This window comes from Podarcis filfolensis (assembly GCF_964270895.1).
Source record: "Podarcis filfolensis genome assembly, chromosome: 16".
NCBI classification, from domain to species: domain Eukaryota; kingdom Metazoa; phylum Chordata; class Lepidosauria; order Squamata; family Lacertidae; genus Podarcis; species Podarcis filfolensis.
Window position 1 is genome coordinate 13,671,111 of NC_139620.1, and position 16,708 is coordinate 13,687,818.

The following is a 16,708-nucleotide window of genomic DNA, read 5'->3' on the forward strand; positions in this document are numbered from 1 at the left end:
CTGTTTCACACCCTCACTGAATGTTTTTTGCCTTGCTGCAAAGTGTCCTTGAGCTCTGATAATGCCTCTCAGTTAATGCTTGGAGGGCTGGCAGAGGGGTGGGGTCTGCGGGCATAGAAAATAGCACACTTTATTGCTCCGCCCACTTGCCCTCTGGCCCCGCCCTCTCCACTGGCATGTGGCCCCTGGAAGGCTGCCCAGAACAGAACATGGCCCTTGGGCTGCAAAACGGTCCCTGCCCCTGGCTGCACATGTATGAAAAGGATAAGACAGCTCCTGCTGCTTTCAGGCTTGACTTAAAAAGAACAGAAGGAAAGCAAGCATTGGGGCAGTTTCTCCTTTACTTGACCAGTCGATGGGGTCCAGCCAGTCCCTCTCCTTGCCCTGATATTCTTTTGGGGAGGGAGCAGGTTCAGCCTCCCAGTGGACCTTGGTGCCTTGGCCAGTGGCAGAGGCCTCCTTTCAAACCCAGTTTGGCCCAAAGTAACAAACTTCTCCTTGCAACCAGCTAGGATGGAGTGGACCATCTCAGGGAGAGGAGAATGAGCACAGCTGGTGTTCCAGCATCACCCAAAGAGCAGCCCCTGCTTTCCGTCTCTCCCTGAGAGATGGGAAGGGTCATAGAAGCACGATATAGAACCTCTGTTGCATCCAGGAGGTCCCAGGTCCCATCTCCATGTAGAGACTCCATTTCTGAAACCTTGCAGAGCCATTGTCAGTAGTCCGACTTGGTATAAGCTGCGTTCCTTTGGAGTGAGGTTTGGAGACGGCTGGCATGTTGAGATCAGGGCCTGTGTGAGATGCTGCCTTGGCCCTCTGCCCCCAAAAACAGACACATTCTGCCTGGCCACCCCTGACTCTTTTCCCTTTCCTCTAGGGCTGTGATCACTGCCATCAGCACTGGGGAGGTTTGGCTGCGCAGGGAAGACGGCAGCAAGACCAAAATCTACGTCTCGCAACTCCAGAAGGGCAAGTATTCCGTGCGCAAGGTCTAGCAGCGCAGACTTTGGCTCTCTCGCTTCTCCTGGAACAGGCACAGCTTCTCTCTCTTGGAAACCAAGGGACTTCGGAGCAGCAAAGACCACCCCGAACCACCCCAGTTTGGGCTGCAGCAGGTGGAAGGGAGAAGGGCTTGCTTGCAGTTACCTTGGAATCATACCAGCATCGCTGCCCCTAGTGACGGGGGCCCTTGGCGTGGAGCCCTCCCCCTCCAGCCCCCTGTTGGTCCTGCGGCAGTTTTGATTGTGCTTGCCCAGCGTGCCCCTCCCTCCGTGTTTGGGGTTGGGCGTTGACAGCAGCTCCTCTCTTTCTGGAAGAAACATCCAATAAAACACCAAAGTGAAATACCTCCCTCCAGCTTCCAGGCCTGGCTTTTTAATTGGAGACCAGCTGTCTCTGAGGTTTGCTTGTTTGGACTGAGAAGGGAGGAAATGCTGCTTTGGGGTGGGGTGGGGGGAAGGGGAGGGGAGGGAGAGATGGCAGTTAGAAGGCAGATCGCAGACCCTACAACCTCCATTGTCCTCATATTATTGTCCATGCTTGCTGGGGCTGATGGGAGTTCCAAACATTCGGTTGGCTACCACTGTCCTGTCCATTTGCCTGTTACTTTTGAGGAGGCTGTAGCAGTGGTGGTATCTGTAAGGCCGGGCGATATATGGTTTTCAGCAATGCAATGTATCATCAGCTAAACATTGCAATATATGGATAAATCACAATGTCTGACATAAGGATGGGACTATTATAGAGGCGAACCGTAGGGCGGGGCGATAACTGGTTTTCAACATTGAGATATCACCATCTAAGCATCGTGATATACCGTATTTTTCTTTCTATAAGATGCACCTAGTTTTTAGAGGAGGAAAACAAGAAACAAGAAAACGACGCAAAGCCTCCTGAGCGAAGAGGGAGCGTTCCTCACTCTTTGCTCAAGAGGCATTGCAGGGCTATCCCTGAAGCCAGGAGAGCAAGAGGGATTGGTGTGCACCGATCCCTCTTGCTCTTCTGGCTTCAGCGATAGCTGCACAGCCTGCATTTGCTCCATAAGACGCACACACATTTCCCCTTACTTTTTAGGAGGGGGAAAGTGTGTCTTATAGAGTGAAAAATACGGTACCGGTAGATCACGATGCCTGAAATAAGCACGGAGCTATGGAGAGGCATTGGCTGGCTTCACGGTTTTTCCCATCTTGTGATTTTTGCCGTGCCTGCCCTTGTGATTCTCTGCCCCCCCCCCCCCGCCCAGCCTGCGTGAGGCAGGGGAGAGCTGAGCCATCAGAGTTAACAGGGGCTGCAGAAATCGAAGAGAAGCATCGGCTGGCTTCAAGGTTTTCCCCCACATTGTGATTTTCGCATAGCACACAGCCAAACACATTGTGATCTGTGGTATGTTGCCAGGTCAGAAATTATGAAACTGATAGCAAAAAATTGACTTCACAAAATGGTTTTGGATATATAGAATTGTCCAGCTGTGTGTGTGTGTGTGTGTGTGTGTGTGTGTGTGTGTGTGTGTTGGGCAACTGATATAAAAGCTTAATGAAATTCATGGGGGGTAAGGGTATCCATGGCTACTAGCCATAATGACTTTGTTCTCCCTCGGCTGTCAGAGGCAACAGGCCCCTGAATTCTAGTTGCTGGGAACTGCAAGTGGGGAGAATTGTTGTTGCTCTCAGGTCCTGCTTTCGGGCTTCCCCAAAATCATCTGGCTGGCCACCGTGAGAACATGATACTTCACTACACAGGTGTTTGGCCTGATCCTGCAGGGCTCTCCTTAAGTTCTTAAGATGTTTTTGCCCGGGAATTGGCCGAGGCAGCTGGAACAAGAGCAGAAAGACTCAAAGGGATTCCTGACTCCCACCAACCAACCGGATCCTTCCCCACCCCCACCCCACCTCCGCTCCCCGCCGTGGCTCCTTCCTTCCTTCTTTCTTCAAAGCTGGGCTAGACTTTTGCTCTGTCTCTTTCCTGTCCATTTCTCCTTTGCTCACAAGCGCTGCTCACAAGCACAGAAACAAACAAGAAACTCTCAGGTGTTAAAACAGGAGATGGAAAAACTTTATTGCGGCTAAACAAGAAGAGCCAATTAAGGGTTGTGAGCAGAGGCTTTGACCAAAATGATCTTCAAGAAGACCAAAAAAAAAAACCCCACAAAAAAAAATCTGGCCAAAATGAAATATTTTGCTGAAGATGAAGAAAATTCCTTCCTGACCTCATATTAGCTGGGATGAGTGGTTCCCATTTGAATGCTCGACAGGCAACTCAAAGCAATGAGGCTGCTGTACAGGAAGCTATACAGTCATACCTCGGGTTACAGACGCTTCAGGTTGCACGTTTTCAGGATATGGACGCGTTGAAACCCAGAAGTACCGGAATGGGGTACTTCCGGGTTTCGGCACTTGCCGAATTGCAACTCGCACATGTGCAGATGCGGCGCTGCGGGTTGTGAACGTGCCTCCCACACGGATCACGTTCGCAACCTGAGCGTCCACTGTACTTAGGAACTGCCTCATTCAGCCCTACTTGTGTCTGGCAAATACAGTGGTACCTCGGGTTAAGAACTTAATTCGTTCTGGAGGTCCGTTCTTAACCTGAGGTACCACTTTAGTTAATGTGGCCTCCTGCTGCCACCGCGCAATTTCTATTCTCATCCTGAAGCAAAGTTCTTAACCTGAGGTACTATTTCTGGGTTAGCGGAGTCTGTAACCTGAAGCGTCTGTAACCTGAAGCGTCCGTAACCCGAGGTACCACTGTAGAACTTCTGCCTTGTTTTGAGCTCTGGGACATGAGCTATGGCACCCAGGTTCCTTTGTTCCTTTGCCCTGTAGAGATCTTCCCTTATAAAACGTGTGGGTGGCTTGGCAAGGGCAATGCAAGCTTTTCATGGAAGTTGCAACCTATATTCTTTGGTAGAGGGCGACATTCCTTCAGGGGTGACCTGTCAGGGGGCGGGGTTGCATGTCGGCAGTGGGCGGAGCCACCAGCAATGATGGATGGAGCCAGAGAGGCAATGGAAACAGGGACTGTGTTGGGGCGGAAGATTAGGGCAGCTTCTGGACACACCAGGGGCCACACAAAATAAAGCGAGGGGCTGCAGGTGGCAGCTGAGCTGGCGGTTGCCCACCTGCACCCAGGATGCTGTTCAGCCCTCAGGGCACTCCCCCAGGCGACACCCCTCATGGACCCTGTTCCCAAGCCATCTTTAGGGGTTTTGGCCTGGCTGGAATGAATCCTTGAATTGCGATGCTTCTTACTTGCCTGGATGGGAGTATGTGGAGGGGAAGAGTACATGCACTCTTTGACCTTTTCCCTCCGGCCCCGCCCACCACTGAGCAGCGGCCCCTTGGCGGTTGTCCACAAGGGAGTGTGGCCCTCGGGCTGAAAGATGCATGCCAGAAATGTAGGTTTCTGCAATTAAAAGACATTTAAGTGCTCTGCCACCCTAGCACAATAAATCCACTTTAAAAAAACCAAAAACCTGACTTTTTGCTGTTTGGAAAGTGATGGGGAAATGCACTGCAAAGTGTAGGTTGAACAAATGATTAATGGGAAAGTGTATGGTCACCTCACAAGCAATTGAGGACGAATGCTCAGCAAACAGGTTGTCTGGAGGCACCACAAGTGAGACCATTTGCCCACTGGATTTAGTTTTGCCTGCACTGACCGACAGCTGCCATCTAGGATTTCACACAGTGTCTCTTTCCCAGTCCTACCTGTTGCTGCCAGGGACTGAACCAGGGACTGTTCTGTGGCCCTTCCCCTAAAAATGACATAATATTCTAGTCCTCACGATCCTGAATAAAGAGCTGGTTTAAACCACTAACTCAGTATTGCCCCCAACTGGCAGATGTTTTCCAGGGTTCCATGTAGTGCTCTTTTGCAGGCCTGTTTGGAAAGTGTTGGAAATTGAATGCTTCCTTCTTACACTAATGAAAGAAACGTTTTGCCTCTTTCAACATAATTTTAAAACTGTACTGTCAACAGAGCGCATGGCAATTTGATTCCAGTTTAGCACCTCTGGCCAGGTAGCACTCAGAGAAGATGCCTTCCTTGGCCTACCTTAGACTGTTTGGAAAGTCATTATTATCATTTCTCTCTTTTTTAGCTGTGATCCCTGCATTGCAGGGGGTTGGACTAAATGACCCTTGAGGTCCCTTCCAAGCCTACGATTCTGTGATTCTCATTACTCAGGAGCTGAACTCTGGGAACTGATTTTCCATTCTATGGCTCCCTGACAAACCTAGAGAAGTAGCAAGGGGAAAAAATGAGAGTGGGAATCTGAATAAACCTTCCCTACTAAACAATAATACTTCTGGAGCAAACTTTGCCAATCTGGGACTCTCCAGATGTTTCTGGCTGCATATCCCATCACCATGGGAGCCCTAGGGTGGCAAAGGCTATTAGAGAGGGGGTTGAAACATGGAAGGCTCTCTGCACTTGCTCAGAGCCTCCCCCCATTTGTGCTTTCTTCCCTTTTTCCATTTCCAATCAAACTGACCCGGATAACTCAGTTGGTAAGAGCATGAGACTCTTAACCTCAGGGGCGTGAGTTTGAGCCTCACATTGGGCAAAAAGATTCCTGCATTGCAGAGGGTTGGACTGGATGACCCCGGGGTCCCTTCCAACCATTCTATGATTCTGTGAAATCTGCTGCTGCTGCTACTCCTTGGCATTTTGCAAAGCCAGCCGTCTCTTCTGTGGCAGGAGCCCTGCGGTGAGCTCAGCCTTCTCAAGATTTCAGCCCATGAAGTAAGAGTTTGTTGTTGAGAGCCAGGTGCCCACCCTCCTTCCCGGTGCCGCTTGCCCAAGCCTCGCCCCGGAGCTGGATCTCAGCCAAGACGTCTTCAGGCAGCTGAGATGAGCGCAGCCGAGAGAGAAACCGAGTGCAATAGGGGAGGCAAAGGAGCACGCCGTGGAGTTGCCGGAGAGAGGAGAGGTGAGTGGCGAGGATGGGGAGGGGGGCTTGCTTGGGGTACCCTGGATTGGGGAGGGGGGCGTTGTAGATGGGAATTCTCTCCCTTCCTCTATTGACCAAACTCGGTTGCTGGGAACCGGTGCCAACGGCACTTCCCCGCAGCAGTTGATTTCCTTGTTTGTGGACTCCTTGCTTCGGGGAGGGCAGTACCGTCTAAAGGATACAGCTGGTCACGTGGAGGCCACCTCTGTAGTCCCGTTGCTAGAAAGTGTGCTGCGCGTGTGTTTTGTGCGGGGATGTTATACTGGGGTGTGCTGCTGATCAGGAAGGAACTGGGAGCTGAGACTCCTGAGGTCATTTCCAGCTCTGGTTTCTCAGCCGCATGGCAGAGGAGGAAAAAGTTAAGACTCTCCCGTTGCTCCCCCAGGGGCTGTTCAAACCCATCTCCCAACAGCCGGCATGCATGGCCAATGGTCAGGGCTGTGAAGAGCTGGATTTCAGCAAGATCTGTGGAGCAGTTGCCGATTCCCCCATCCCAAGGGTGAAGGGAGAAGCCTCTTTCTGTATCTGGCGCCAGAGGATGGGAGTCACTCTGGATTAAGTGGGTTGCTAGCGTCTGGGGGCACTGGGAAAGCTTTATTTTATTCTGCAGTATCCTGCCTCTCCTCCAAGGGATATGATGTGGCGCACAGCACTTTCTCCCTCCCCGTTTTTTATCCTACAACAACGCTGCGAGGTAGACTTAAGGTGAGAAGTTGTGCCTGGCCCAAGGCTTCATGGCTGGGGATTTTGAACCCAAGTCTTCTAAATCGCAGCCTTGACATGCTGAGCCACACTCAGTGGCATAGCGTGGGGGGTGCAGGGGGGGCCGGCCGCACCGGGCGCAACATCTGGGGGTTAGGGTTAGGGGGCACAAATCCACGGGTTAGGGGGCGCAAATTACTTGCCTTGCCCCGGGTGCTGACAACCCACGCTACGCCACTGGCCACACTGGCCCGAACCCTAAACTCACTTAACCTGCCCCCCTACTCCAGAACTCAGTGAGGGGTTGTGCCTGAGTCAGCATGAATAGGGTTGTATCCAGCTCAGTCCTACTCTTAATAGACCCAACTGAAATCAAAACTTAAGTCAGTCGCGCAGCCATTGATTTCAAAGGGTTCTACTCTGAGTAGGACTGAGCGGGATGCTTACCCATGTCCCCAGGGGGGCATCTCACAGCTATTATATCTTAGATGGTCCCTGGGCACTAGGACTGTTGGGTTTGCAGAAATGGGCTTACTGGTGTTCACTGGTGAAAGGTGGGAGGTTTGGTTCCTGGGTTGCTGAGCTCAAGAGTGGGATGCTGGCCGGGGGATCTTCATGAAAAACACAAACACCCATCCCTGACCGCTGGCCTTGCTGGCAGGGGCTGACGGGAGTTTGAGTCTACTGTTTGGAGGGCACCAGGTTCCCCAGCCCAGGATTTGTGTATTATTGGCAAACAAGGCCTTGTCCAGCTCCAATTGAAAGGCCCCCATCCCGGGCCCCCAATTATACGGTCAGGAGGAAAGAAGGAAGGAAACATCATTCTTCCTCTTTCCCTCTTCCCGCATGTCTTTGCATGTGATTCTGCACCTCATCTTTGGCCTTATGTTGATGTCACTCCTGCCCTGCCCCCTGTGCATGTCAAGAGTTGTGGGGATGGATTATAGAATTGTAGAATTGGAAGGGACATGAGGGTCACTAGTCCAACCCCCTGTATGAATGTAGGAATCTTCTTGCCCAATGCGGGGCTCAAACCCACGGCCCCAAGATCAAGAGTCTCATCTTCTACCAACTGTACTATGGGAGCCTGGCCTAGCTGAGCCCAGCATTTTTGGCTAACTGGCTCAAGTTCCCATCGCCTGGAGTGGCTCTCTTCCCCTACCTTCCAACAACCCTGTGAGGTAGTTAGACTTCATTTTCTTTTGTTTCTTACATTTATATCCTGCTTTCCCACACTAGGAGCTCAAAGCAGCATACGTGGTTTGCCCCCCTCCCCATTTTAGCCTCACAACCAAATCAGGTAGGTCACCTGGTGGGCTTTATGGGTGGCTGAGAAGAGATTCAAATCAGTCCTAGCCTGATCCATTGCAACAGATGGATCTGATAGGTTCCCCCCCAAAAAAACCCCTAAATATTGTGTGAGGTGGATGTGTGTGTGTTTGGGGGTTGTGTGTCATAGCTGGGAAATGAAAGATTAACCCTCCCCTACCTGTGTGACCTCCCCCCCCCTCTTGTGCCACAATTAGGCTTGCAATGGGGAGGGAAAGGAAACTCCTATTGGCTCCATTAGGAGGGTTTTTTGAGAAGAGGACATTGTAGAACTGCCAGGGCCCATGGTTTCCCCAACCACAAGCACTGCAGCTCAGGAGAGACCTTGATGACTGTTTAATATTATTATTATGAATTGCCAGCCGTGAATATAGCACTTGTTGTCTCACACGCTCTGCTTGCCGCTGCTTTCATCTCACCGAATTTGTTGCTTCTGCTGCTGCTTTCTTTTGTCTCTCCTCCTGCTGGTCCATCCCCTGGAACTGCTCAGGGAGTGCTGAAATTCAGACCTCTCACTGTTTTGACTTCAGGCACACTTTTGCTCCCAGGCCTTCTCCTCTAGGAAACACAGATCTCACTTCTAACCCCCGTGTTGCTGGCAGGCCCTTGGCACTTAACCAGGTTTTGTGCTCCTTTGGAATGAGGCACAGGGGAGAATGGTGCGTCTTTAAGAAATATAGTTCATTCACACATATTTAATAATAATAATAATTTTATTATTTATACCCCGCCCATCTGGGTTTCCCCAGCCACTTTGGGCGGCTCCCAACAGAACATTAAAAACAGAATAAAACTTCAAACATTAAAAACTTCCCTAAACAGGGCTGCCTTCAGATGTCTTCTAAAAGCCAGATAGTTGTTTATTTCCGTGACATCTGATAGGAGGGTGTTCCACAGGGTGGGCACCACTGCCGAGAAGGCCCTCTGCCTGGTTCCCTGTAACCTCACTTCTTGCAGTAAGGGAACTGCCAGAAGGACCTCAGCGCTGGATGGTCATCTGTCATGTATGATTCCTGCATCACAGTGGGTTGGGCTAGATGACCCTAGGGGTCCCTTCCAACTCTATGATTCTATGATATTTAAATGCCCCGTTTCATTTTTTCCTTGATTTATTTTTACTATTATTTTAAAGGAGTTTTAGGGTATTTTATTGTTGCTTTTTTATTTTCCCATGAGCTGCCAAATTAGCTAAACGAAAGCCATAAGCAAGAATATCACAGCTAGGGAGAGATTTATCCAGACTCCATCCACCACCCTGTTCCCATGCTTGCTTTCCTCTTCCCTCCCCATTCCTTTTCCTTCTGTGTCATGACTTTGAGATGGCTGAGCCTGCAGTCAGGAAACTGCCTTATTTTATTGTAAAAAAAATGTATTGATAGCACATGGAAAATGCTATGTGCTTTATGCATGTGGTGGTGGTTAAGGAACTTGCCTTCTGCATCGGGACTGTTTGTGGGTGGGAGAGATGGCAAATGGAACAAAGGGGGTCGTTAAGCCAAAGTGAGAAGCTTTTTCAGCTTTGTTTTGGGTTGGGGGTGAGGACAAAGGGGTTAGCTCTCCCCACCCCTGCGGGAGGGCCATTTCCACAGGCTTCTCCTTCCCCCTGTGGGGCAGGGCAGCTGCTAAGTGATCCACTCAAAGCTGTGCTCCTCCCCGTCTCCAAATTGCAGCTTCTCATGCCACGGAGCTGATTCATAGCCCGCCTTACTTTCTCGTCTCTCGCCCCCGCTGTGTTTTGTAACAGCTCGAGGATGGCTCCCGCCTTCAGCTCATGTTCGATCCAGCTGTGTCTCTGCAGAGGGTGGCAACTTTCCCCTCCCTGGCATGCTCCTGTGCTTAAAAAAAACCAACAACAATGCGATGGTGCTGCAGAAACTCAACAGGTCTCCTTGTATTTCCACACAAGGATAATCTGCACCTGTTGGATTTCTGCAGAGAATGAAAATAAAACGCATAGGACGGAGCTGTTTCTCTCTAACATAAAAAGAGGATCAGGGCCAAAGACCCATCTAAGTTCAGCATCCTGTTCTCACGCTAGCCAACCAGATACGTCTGGAAATCCTGAATCTACCCACTTGCGATTTCCATACTACGACTTCCAGAGCCATATTGCCTCTGACAGTGGAGGAAGAAAATGGCCATTGTGGCTGCTAGTGTCCTAGCCATGGGCACACATATGTCTGTAGGCCTTCCTTGGTGCCTGCCAGATATCCTTCCCTCTCACCCCACCCGCCTTGATGTTTCTCTCTCTCTTTCTCTCTCTCTCTTTCGAGGTAGGGTTGGGGAAGACCTTTATCTGCTGGAGAGATGCTGCCAGCCAGTGTAGGAATGGATCTATTATGAAATCAATGAAGCTTAAGCTTCAGAGACTCTCAATCCTGAAGGGGCCCCAGAAGCAACTTTTGCCCACGTTGCTTTAAAAATGAGGGTCTGGTAGACCCAATTTGAGTCGCACAACTTGAATTGACTCATTTTGTTGTTGTCTATATTTCAACTAGTTTGAGTCCTGTTATGTACTGAAGTTCTCACCCTGGGCCAACAGGGGAATACTGTAGATAGTTTTCACTCAGGTCCACATATGCAAATAAGGAATTGAAAGTGACATTCAGTGATTGGATAGTTACAGAAAGTGGTTCCTGTTGTGTTGTAGTGGAGCTCTATATAAGCAGGCTGGCTGAACCCTTCAGTTCAGTTCTGTTCTGGCCTGTGAATAAACAAGAGCTGTCTGAAGAATTGCTGTGTAGTCTGATATGTTCACCCACAACTTAACAAGTCCGTAGCACCAATGTTATAAAAGTGTAGTGATCTGTCGTGGAACAACACCACCGAAGACAATAACAGTGGTGACACAGACCTCATTGCTGGTTGCGAAGGGGCCCCCAAGACAGTTCAAGCTTCAGGGCCCCAAAAATGTAGGTCTGCCACTGAGTCAGCATAGACAATACTGAGCTAGGCGGACCAGCCTTTAGACGCCATGCAAGACAGCTTCCTATGCCCCAGGCGCTCTGTCACATTTCAGCCACAAGTATACACTCAAAGGCTGCGTACACAGCAAGGCCTTTCAAGCACATTCTTTCCCTCAGGAATTCTTGGCACTGCCATTTACCCCTCACAGAGTTACTATTCTCAGCAAACCTTAACAGACTACAACGCCCATAATTCTCTGAGGGGGAAACATGCGCTTCAAATGTGCTTCAAAAGCCATAGGCACCAAATCTATGGGCTTGCGGACACCCCTCAAAGTATGTTGGGACAGGGCTGAGCCCCCACCAATCTTGAGGGGCCAGGCCTCGCGGGATCTCCCTGCGGTGGCAGCAGGCCTTGCAGCCTCCTCCCAATATGTGTAATGTCACAGGATAGAAATGAAATAAAGCAAGACTGGCAGATGAAATTATTAGACTATGCAGAGATGGCAAGATTGACCAGGGAAATCAGAAATCAGGAGGACCAAAACTTCAACAGAGAGTGGGGCAAATACAGACTGTATTTGAAAGACCACTGTAAACACTTGAGCTCTTTGGCAGGCTTTAAATAACTCTTGCAATGATGCATAGACTTTGGATACACTGGAGGACGGTAAACTAGATGGATTTATAATACGCAGTAGAAAAAGTTATTTAAAGAACCCACAGGGGGGAGGAGGGAAGTCCTAGGATTTGGAAGAATCCTGTGTAAAATTTTAACTTTTGCAAGAATAACATTTGTGTGAATGAATTTGCAAAATCTAATTAGAAAAAAGAAACGGAATAAAGTAAAATCATGCTAAGCAGGGCAGGTCTCTTGAGTTGCCTGTTGTTTGCGCCCCTTTCAGTTCCTCACGCTGGACTCAGGGGAGGTTTTTGTTCCCTCTCAGGATGACTCGGAACCCGATCTACGACTATCCCGAGCCTTATGCCAACCCACGGCACGGGACGGTGGCCTCCCCCCGGAGCATCAGCCTCGTGGGACGACTGCGCCTCACTCAGCCAGTTTGGCTCCAGCTGGGCATCAACTCGGCCGCTGCACTTCACATCCTTCAGCGTGAACCTCCCGGGGTGAGGATCAACAGGGTTTTGTCATTAGCACCCCACTTTAGAGCACAGGAGTGATGAGAATAGGGCTTCTGAGCATACTCTGAGTGACCTCTGCCCCCCTGGCTTGGGCTGCAACGTTTCCCTTTCGACAGAGGCTCCTTTCCATTCAGGAAGCACCTGAACGTCTGGAATTCAGGCTGCAGTGTAGGAATGCATTTGTGAGGGAGACAGCTTCACCTGTTGGATGTCTTCATTTCCACAAAAGTGAGAAGGCAGAACTCCCAGAACGGTTTAACAGTCAATCCGTCTTCACAGGTGAATCTGGAAAATGTAGCGCTGTGAGGGGAATAGGGGCCTCCAAACAACTCTCAGCACCCTTAAAAAACTATAGTTCCCAGAATTCCTTGTGGCCATAGAATCAGAGTGGGCCTCACACGCCATCTACTTTAATCCCTTCGCTCATACAGGAAATTTACAACACCAGCATCCCACCTGCAAAAAAAAGGTAATCCAAATGCAGCCGTGATTTCTTGGTATATTCTTGGTATATTCTACAGATTTTGCATTTTTTTAAAAGTTAGCATTTGGAACCTCTTCCCACCTAATGATGCTGCTGTCTCTGTATCCCTGTTATAGCCTACCTTAACCTGCTTTCGTGCTTCTCTCCCCCCTTCTCCCCACTCCCAGACATTTTTAGTGCGGAGATCAAATACGCGGCAATGTCAAGTCCTGTGTTTACGCCTCCCCGACAATTCATCGCCGGCTTTTGTGACGACCCACTGCTTATGCCAGGAGCGTGCAGGTGAGGGTGGCGAATGCATTTGCCTTGCAAGTTCGGGGGATTATTCAAGTGTTCTGGGAATAATTTTCATGGAGGAGAATTTTGTGGAGCAAATTCGTTCCAACTCTGGCCTGGGGTTAACTTTTCTCCATCTGTTTCTTATGTTCTCCAGTCATCTTCCTAGAGGGCTCGGATTTGACCTTCCCCAGCCTCCTGCACCTCATTGCTTCCTACTGCATAACCCCGTAAGTGGCTTGCCACCTCTTTTGAGACCATCATTATCCCCTATGGTGGTTCACTGACAACCGAGACTCCTGAATATATATATATGTGTGAGGGGAGAAGGTCCTTGAGTGAATTGTCTAGTGCTCCTATCTGACCATCTTCTTTTAAAATGTCAGCTTTTGGGGGAAGTGTCAGGGCTCAGGGGTTGAGCACAATCACTGTAGGTATGGCCAGGTGTGACTGTGAAAGACACCACCTGAAACTCTGGAATGCTGGTCAGTGTAGCCCGGGGATGGGGAACTTGTGACCCTCCAGGTGTTGGGAGTGACTCTCCAGATGTTAATCTCAGGGTTGTGGGTTCGAACCCCAGTCATGGGTGTAGCCAAGGGGGGGCAGGGAGCAGCTGCCCCCATCAAGTAAAACAATAGAAAAACTTAACTAACTGACCAATCACATTGGTTCTGCCCCCCTAACAAAAATCCTGGCTACGCCCACAACCCCATGTTGGATGAAAGATTTCTGCATTGCAGGAGGTTGGACTAGATTACTCTTGTGGTTCCTTCCAAATCTGTGATTCTATGATTTCCCGCTTAGAAAAAGATATAAATTGAATGTTCTGGTTTCTGGTTTCCAAGTGCATTGTTTTTTCTTCAAAGTTCTGGCTGAGTTTTGACAAACTTTCTCTTCTTCCCTCCCCCTGCCCACTGCCTCAGGGACATCCTCCCTCTCTCTCTGCGCCTTCCTCTGCTCATCTGGGAGGCCTCATCCTGCCAGCAGCTGGAGGCCATCGCTCACTTGGGGCTTGGTGAGTGGCTCAGTGTTGACTCGGTGGTAGAAATCTCCATCCAGCACCAAATCCTGAACAGCAACCCCACTTCAGCACCCCACACTCACCTGCCTGGCTTTTAACCGCCTAGGCTCCTTGACAGGGGTGGGGGATACACAGCTGAGTGACAGGGGGTGTCAGAGGTGGAGAACCTTCTCCATCTCACGGGCTGCATTATTTCCTGAGGTCCACTTACCAAAAGTGGGTGGGGCCAGTGGGGAAAGTGGGTGGAGCAACTAATCCTACAGTTGGCTAAGTTTCCAGAGACACCTCCCCTCCCTGACTTCCATCCAAGCAAGAGCTCTAGGGCAGATTTTCAGCCAGGCAAAAGACATTCAAGGGGGGTGCGAGGCAGGGCAAGTCAGAGGCAAGGCCTGGTGGAATCCCAAAGGCCAAACAGAGAGGTCTGGGAGGCCACATCCAGCCAGATGATCCCCCAAGAAACATTACAGTGGCACCTCAGGTTACAGATGCTTCAGGTTACAGACTCCGCTAACCCAGAAATAGTACCTCGGGTTAATAACTTTGCTTCAGGACGAGAACAGAAATTGCGTCACGGCGGTGCTCGGAGGCCCCATTAGCTAAAGTAGTACCTCAGGTTAAGAACAGTTTCAGGTTAAGAACGGACCTCCAGAACGAATTAAGTTATTAACCTGAGGTACCACTGTACTGATCAAGGCCACTTCTGCACTGAAAGCCGTATTATGCCTCTTTAACAGTTGTAGCTTCCCGCAAAGAATTCTGGGAACTGCAGTTTGTTGAATGCAGCTTTTTGAGGGGAAGAGGGGCGGGGGTCTCTCAATATCTTTCAGCAACCATAAACTACAGTTTCCCAGGATTCTTTGAGGGGAAGCCATGACTGTTTAAAGCAGTACAGTACAACTCTTAAATATAAAGGTGCAGATGTGGCTCAAGTATAAAACTGCTTCCTAACAATATTAGTCACTGATGGATGCAGATTGCTCCCAGTGGCTGCCTAGCAACCACAACCAATGCATCTCCACCTTCTTCTTTTTTCTGGCCTGACAAAGATAATCATAGCCAGGCTAGAGCTTTGAGCACCCAGCAAATGCTTTTTTAACACAGTTTGTTCTCTCTCTTTTCATCCTCATTCCCCGCCTCCAGAATTTTGGAGCTCATCCCTGAACACTAAGGATTTCAGCAGGCCTATTCCGCCGGTGCTTCTTTCCGGCCCGGACAAGGGCCCCACGAGCGACACCCAGGTGGGGAGCTGTGCAAAGCTGGTTTGCAGACAACCTGCCAGATCCCATGATATTCCAACCCCCCCGCCAGCTGACGGAACACTGCACAAGGATGTGGGCACCCGGCGCCAGCGCTTCAAGAACAACGTCAAGGTCCAAGTGTCCACAGAGGCTGTCAGCCCCCTGTCCCCACCGGCGGTCCCACCGCCCCCCATTCCCGTTGGGAAAAAGAAGAAAAAGAACCTGCCCCACCCTCCTGTCCCCGGTGGGAGAAGCCAGTTACCCAACCGCAACCCTTTCCCTCAAGATTCCTCACAGGCTGCGGCGAGGTTGGAAACTTACAGCATACCCCAGAGCAAGAAGGAGGAGCTTATGGGTCAAGCTGGGCGCCCTTTAACCCCTGGTCCTTCTTCACAGCAGCCGCTGCATGTTACGGAAGAGGACCAGTCAGGGTTATCTTGCCTGGGTCACTTTTTCCAGGAACAAGAAAGGGGCAGGTTCGGCAACGGAGTAAAAGGCTGCCTTCTTCCGTCTTCCGAGCCTTCTTGAGCGCCGATTCCTGGAGCTGGGCTTTTGGGGGAACTTTGATGACGCAAACGGGGCCAGGAGGTGTTCCCAAAGAAGGCAAGGATGTCAAAATTATTAGAGCAAGTGGGTGAATGGGTCCTATCCTAGATTTTGAATGGGAATCTGGAGCCAGGGAGCGACACTCTAGCCTTCAATGCTTAGGAGAGGTAGGAGAGAGAGAGAGAGAAGAAAATGTAATGGAAGGACGGGGAGGGTTGGCGCTCTGGCTTTCCATTTGCCAGCAGGGTGGATGGGATTTGTAGTTTCACAACATCTGGAAGGCTACAGGCTCCCCACCCAAAATATAATTGCATCCAATAAGCTACTGGAACTTTTCTTGTGTTTTTTTCCCTTGCACCTATAGTTTTGTTAAACTAAACTTGTTGCTGTTTGATGTCCTCTCTCCTAGAGGGGGAAGAGTGTTACACCATTGCTGAGTCATGTTTTGCTGTTAATAAATACAAACTACAATTTCTTAACACAGAAATACTTTGTTTATTGGTCAAATGCATATAAATAACACCAGTACAGACAGACAAAGACCCTGTAAAATGTTGGAGGGTATGGAGTTATGCAACCCCTGAGCCAAGGAGATAAGTACCGTAACTATACAATCTTTAGAATACATCTGAAAGCAGCCCTACATAGGGATTTTTTTTTTTATTCAAAAATGTTTACTGTTTCATTATGTTTTTATCTATGTTGGAAGCTGCCCAGAGTGCCTGGGGCAACCCAGTCAGGTGGGCAGGATATAAATAATAAATTATCATCATCATCACCATGAAATAAGATGTCCCAATTTTCACTGGGAAAATGTTGGAGGGTATGCAGTAATGCTTCTGAAAGCCAGTTGCTGGAAACCATAGCGGGGAGAGCACTCTTGGGCTTGGGTTCTGCTTGCAAGTTTCCCATCAGCGCATCTGAGCGGCCACTGTGCAAACAGGAAGCTGGACTAGATGGGCCACTGGAGTGTTACCCAGCATGCTCCTCATAGGCTCTTTCTCAGCCTGAGGGCTGCATTCCCTGCTAGGCCACATACCAGTGCTGTGTGGGGCCAGAGGCAAGAAATGAATGCAAATTTTACCTTGGTATAGTAGGCTAGCTTCTACACAC

General features: G+C 49.8%; 2 protein-coding genes across 9 annotated transcripts in view; both read left to right on the top strand.

Moving 5' to 3' along the window:
* Positions 1-1,351, top strand: part of BRMS1 (BRMS1 transcriptional repressor and anoikis regulator) — an 18,742-nt gene extending 17,391 nt beyond the window's left edge. For all 6 annotated transcript variants that reach the window (XM_083591907.1, XM_083591908.1, XM_083591906.1 and 3 more), the window contains one exon: positions 878-1,351. In XM_083591907.1, coding sequence (XP_083448033.1) covers positions 878-995 — 118 coding nt within the window. In that variant the 3' untranslated portion in view covers positions 996-1,351. The remainder of the gene's footprint in view (positions 1-877) is intronic.
* A 4,155-nt stretch (positions 1,352-5,506) lies between these two features.
* On the top strand, positions 5,507-16,082 carry RIN1 (Ras and Rab interactor 1). Of its 3 annotated transcripts, none has more exons than XM_083591896.1 (7): positions 5,631-5,929; positions 6,581-6,655; positions 11,835-12,015; positions 12,682-12,796; positions 12,948-13,020; positions 13,714-13,805; positions 14,952-16,082. In XM_083591896.1, exons 2-7 carry the CDS (start codon positions 6,585-6,587, stop codon positions 15,575-15,577), a joined length of 1,158 nt encoding a protein of 385 aa, XP_083448022.1. In that variant the 5' UTR covers positions 5,631-5,929; positions 6,581-6,584; the 3' UTR covers positions 15,578-16,082. The 3 variants fall into 3 exon arrangements, with proteins under 3 accessions (XP_083448023.1, XP_083448022.1, XP_083448024.1); XM_083591898.1 differs by lacking the exon at positions 6,581-6,655 and adding an exon at positions 7,892-7,952 and having other exon boundaries at positions 5,634-5,929; XM_083591897.1 differs by lacking the exon at positions 6,581-6,655 and having other exon boundaries at positions 5,507-5,929.
* Positions 16,083-16,708: the final 626 nt, after the last annotated feature.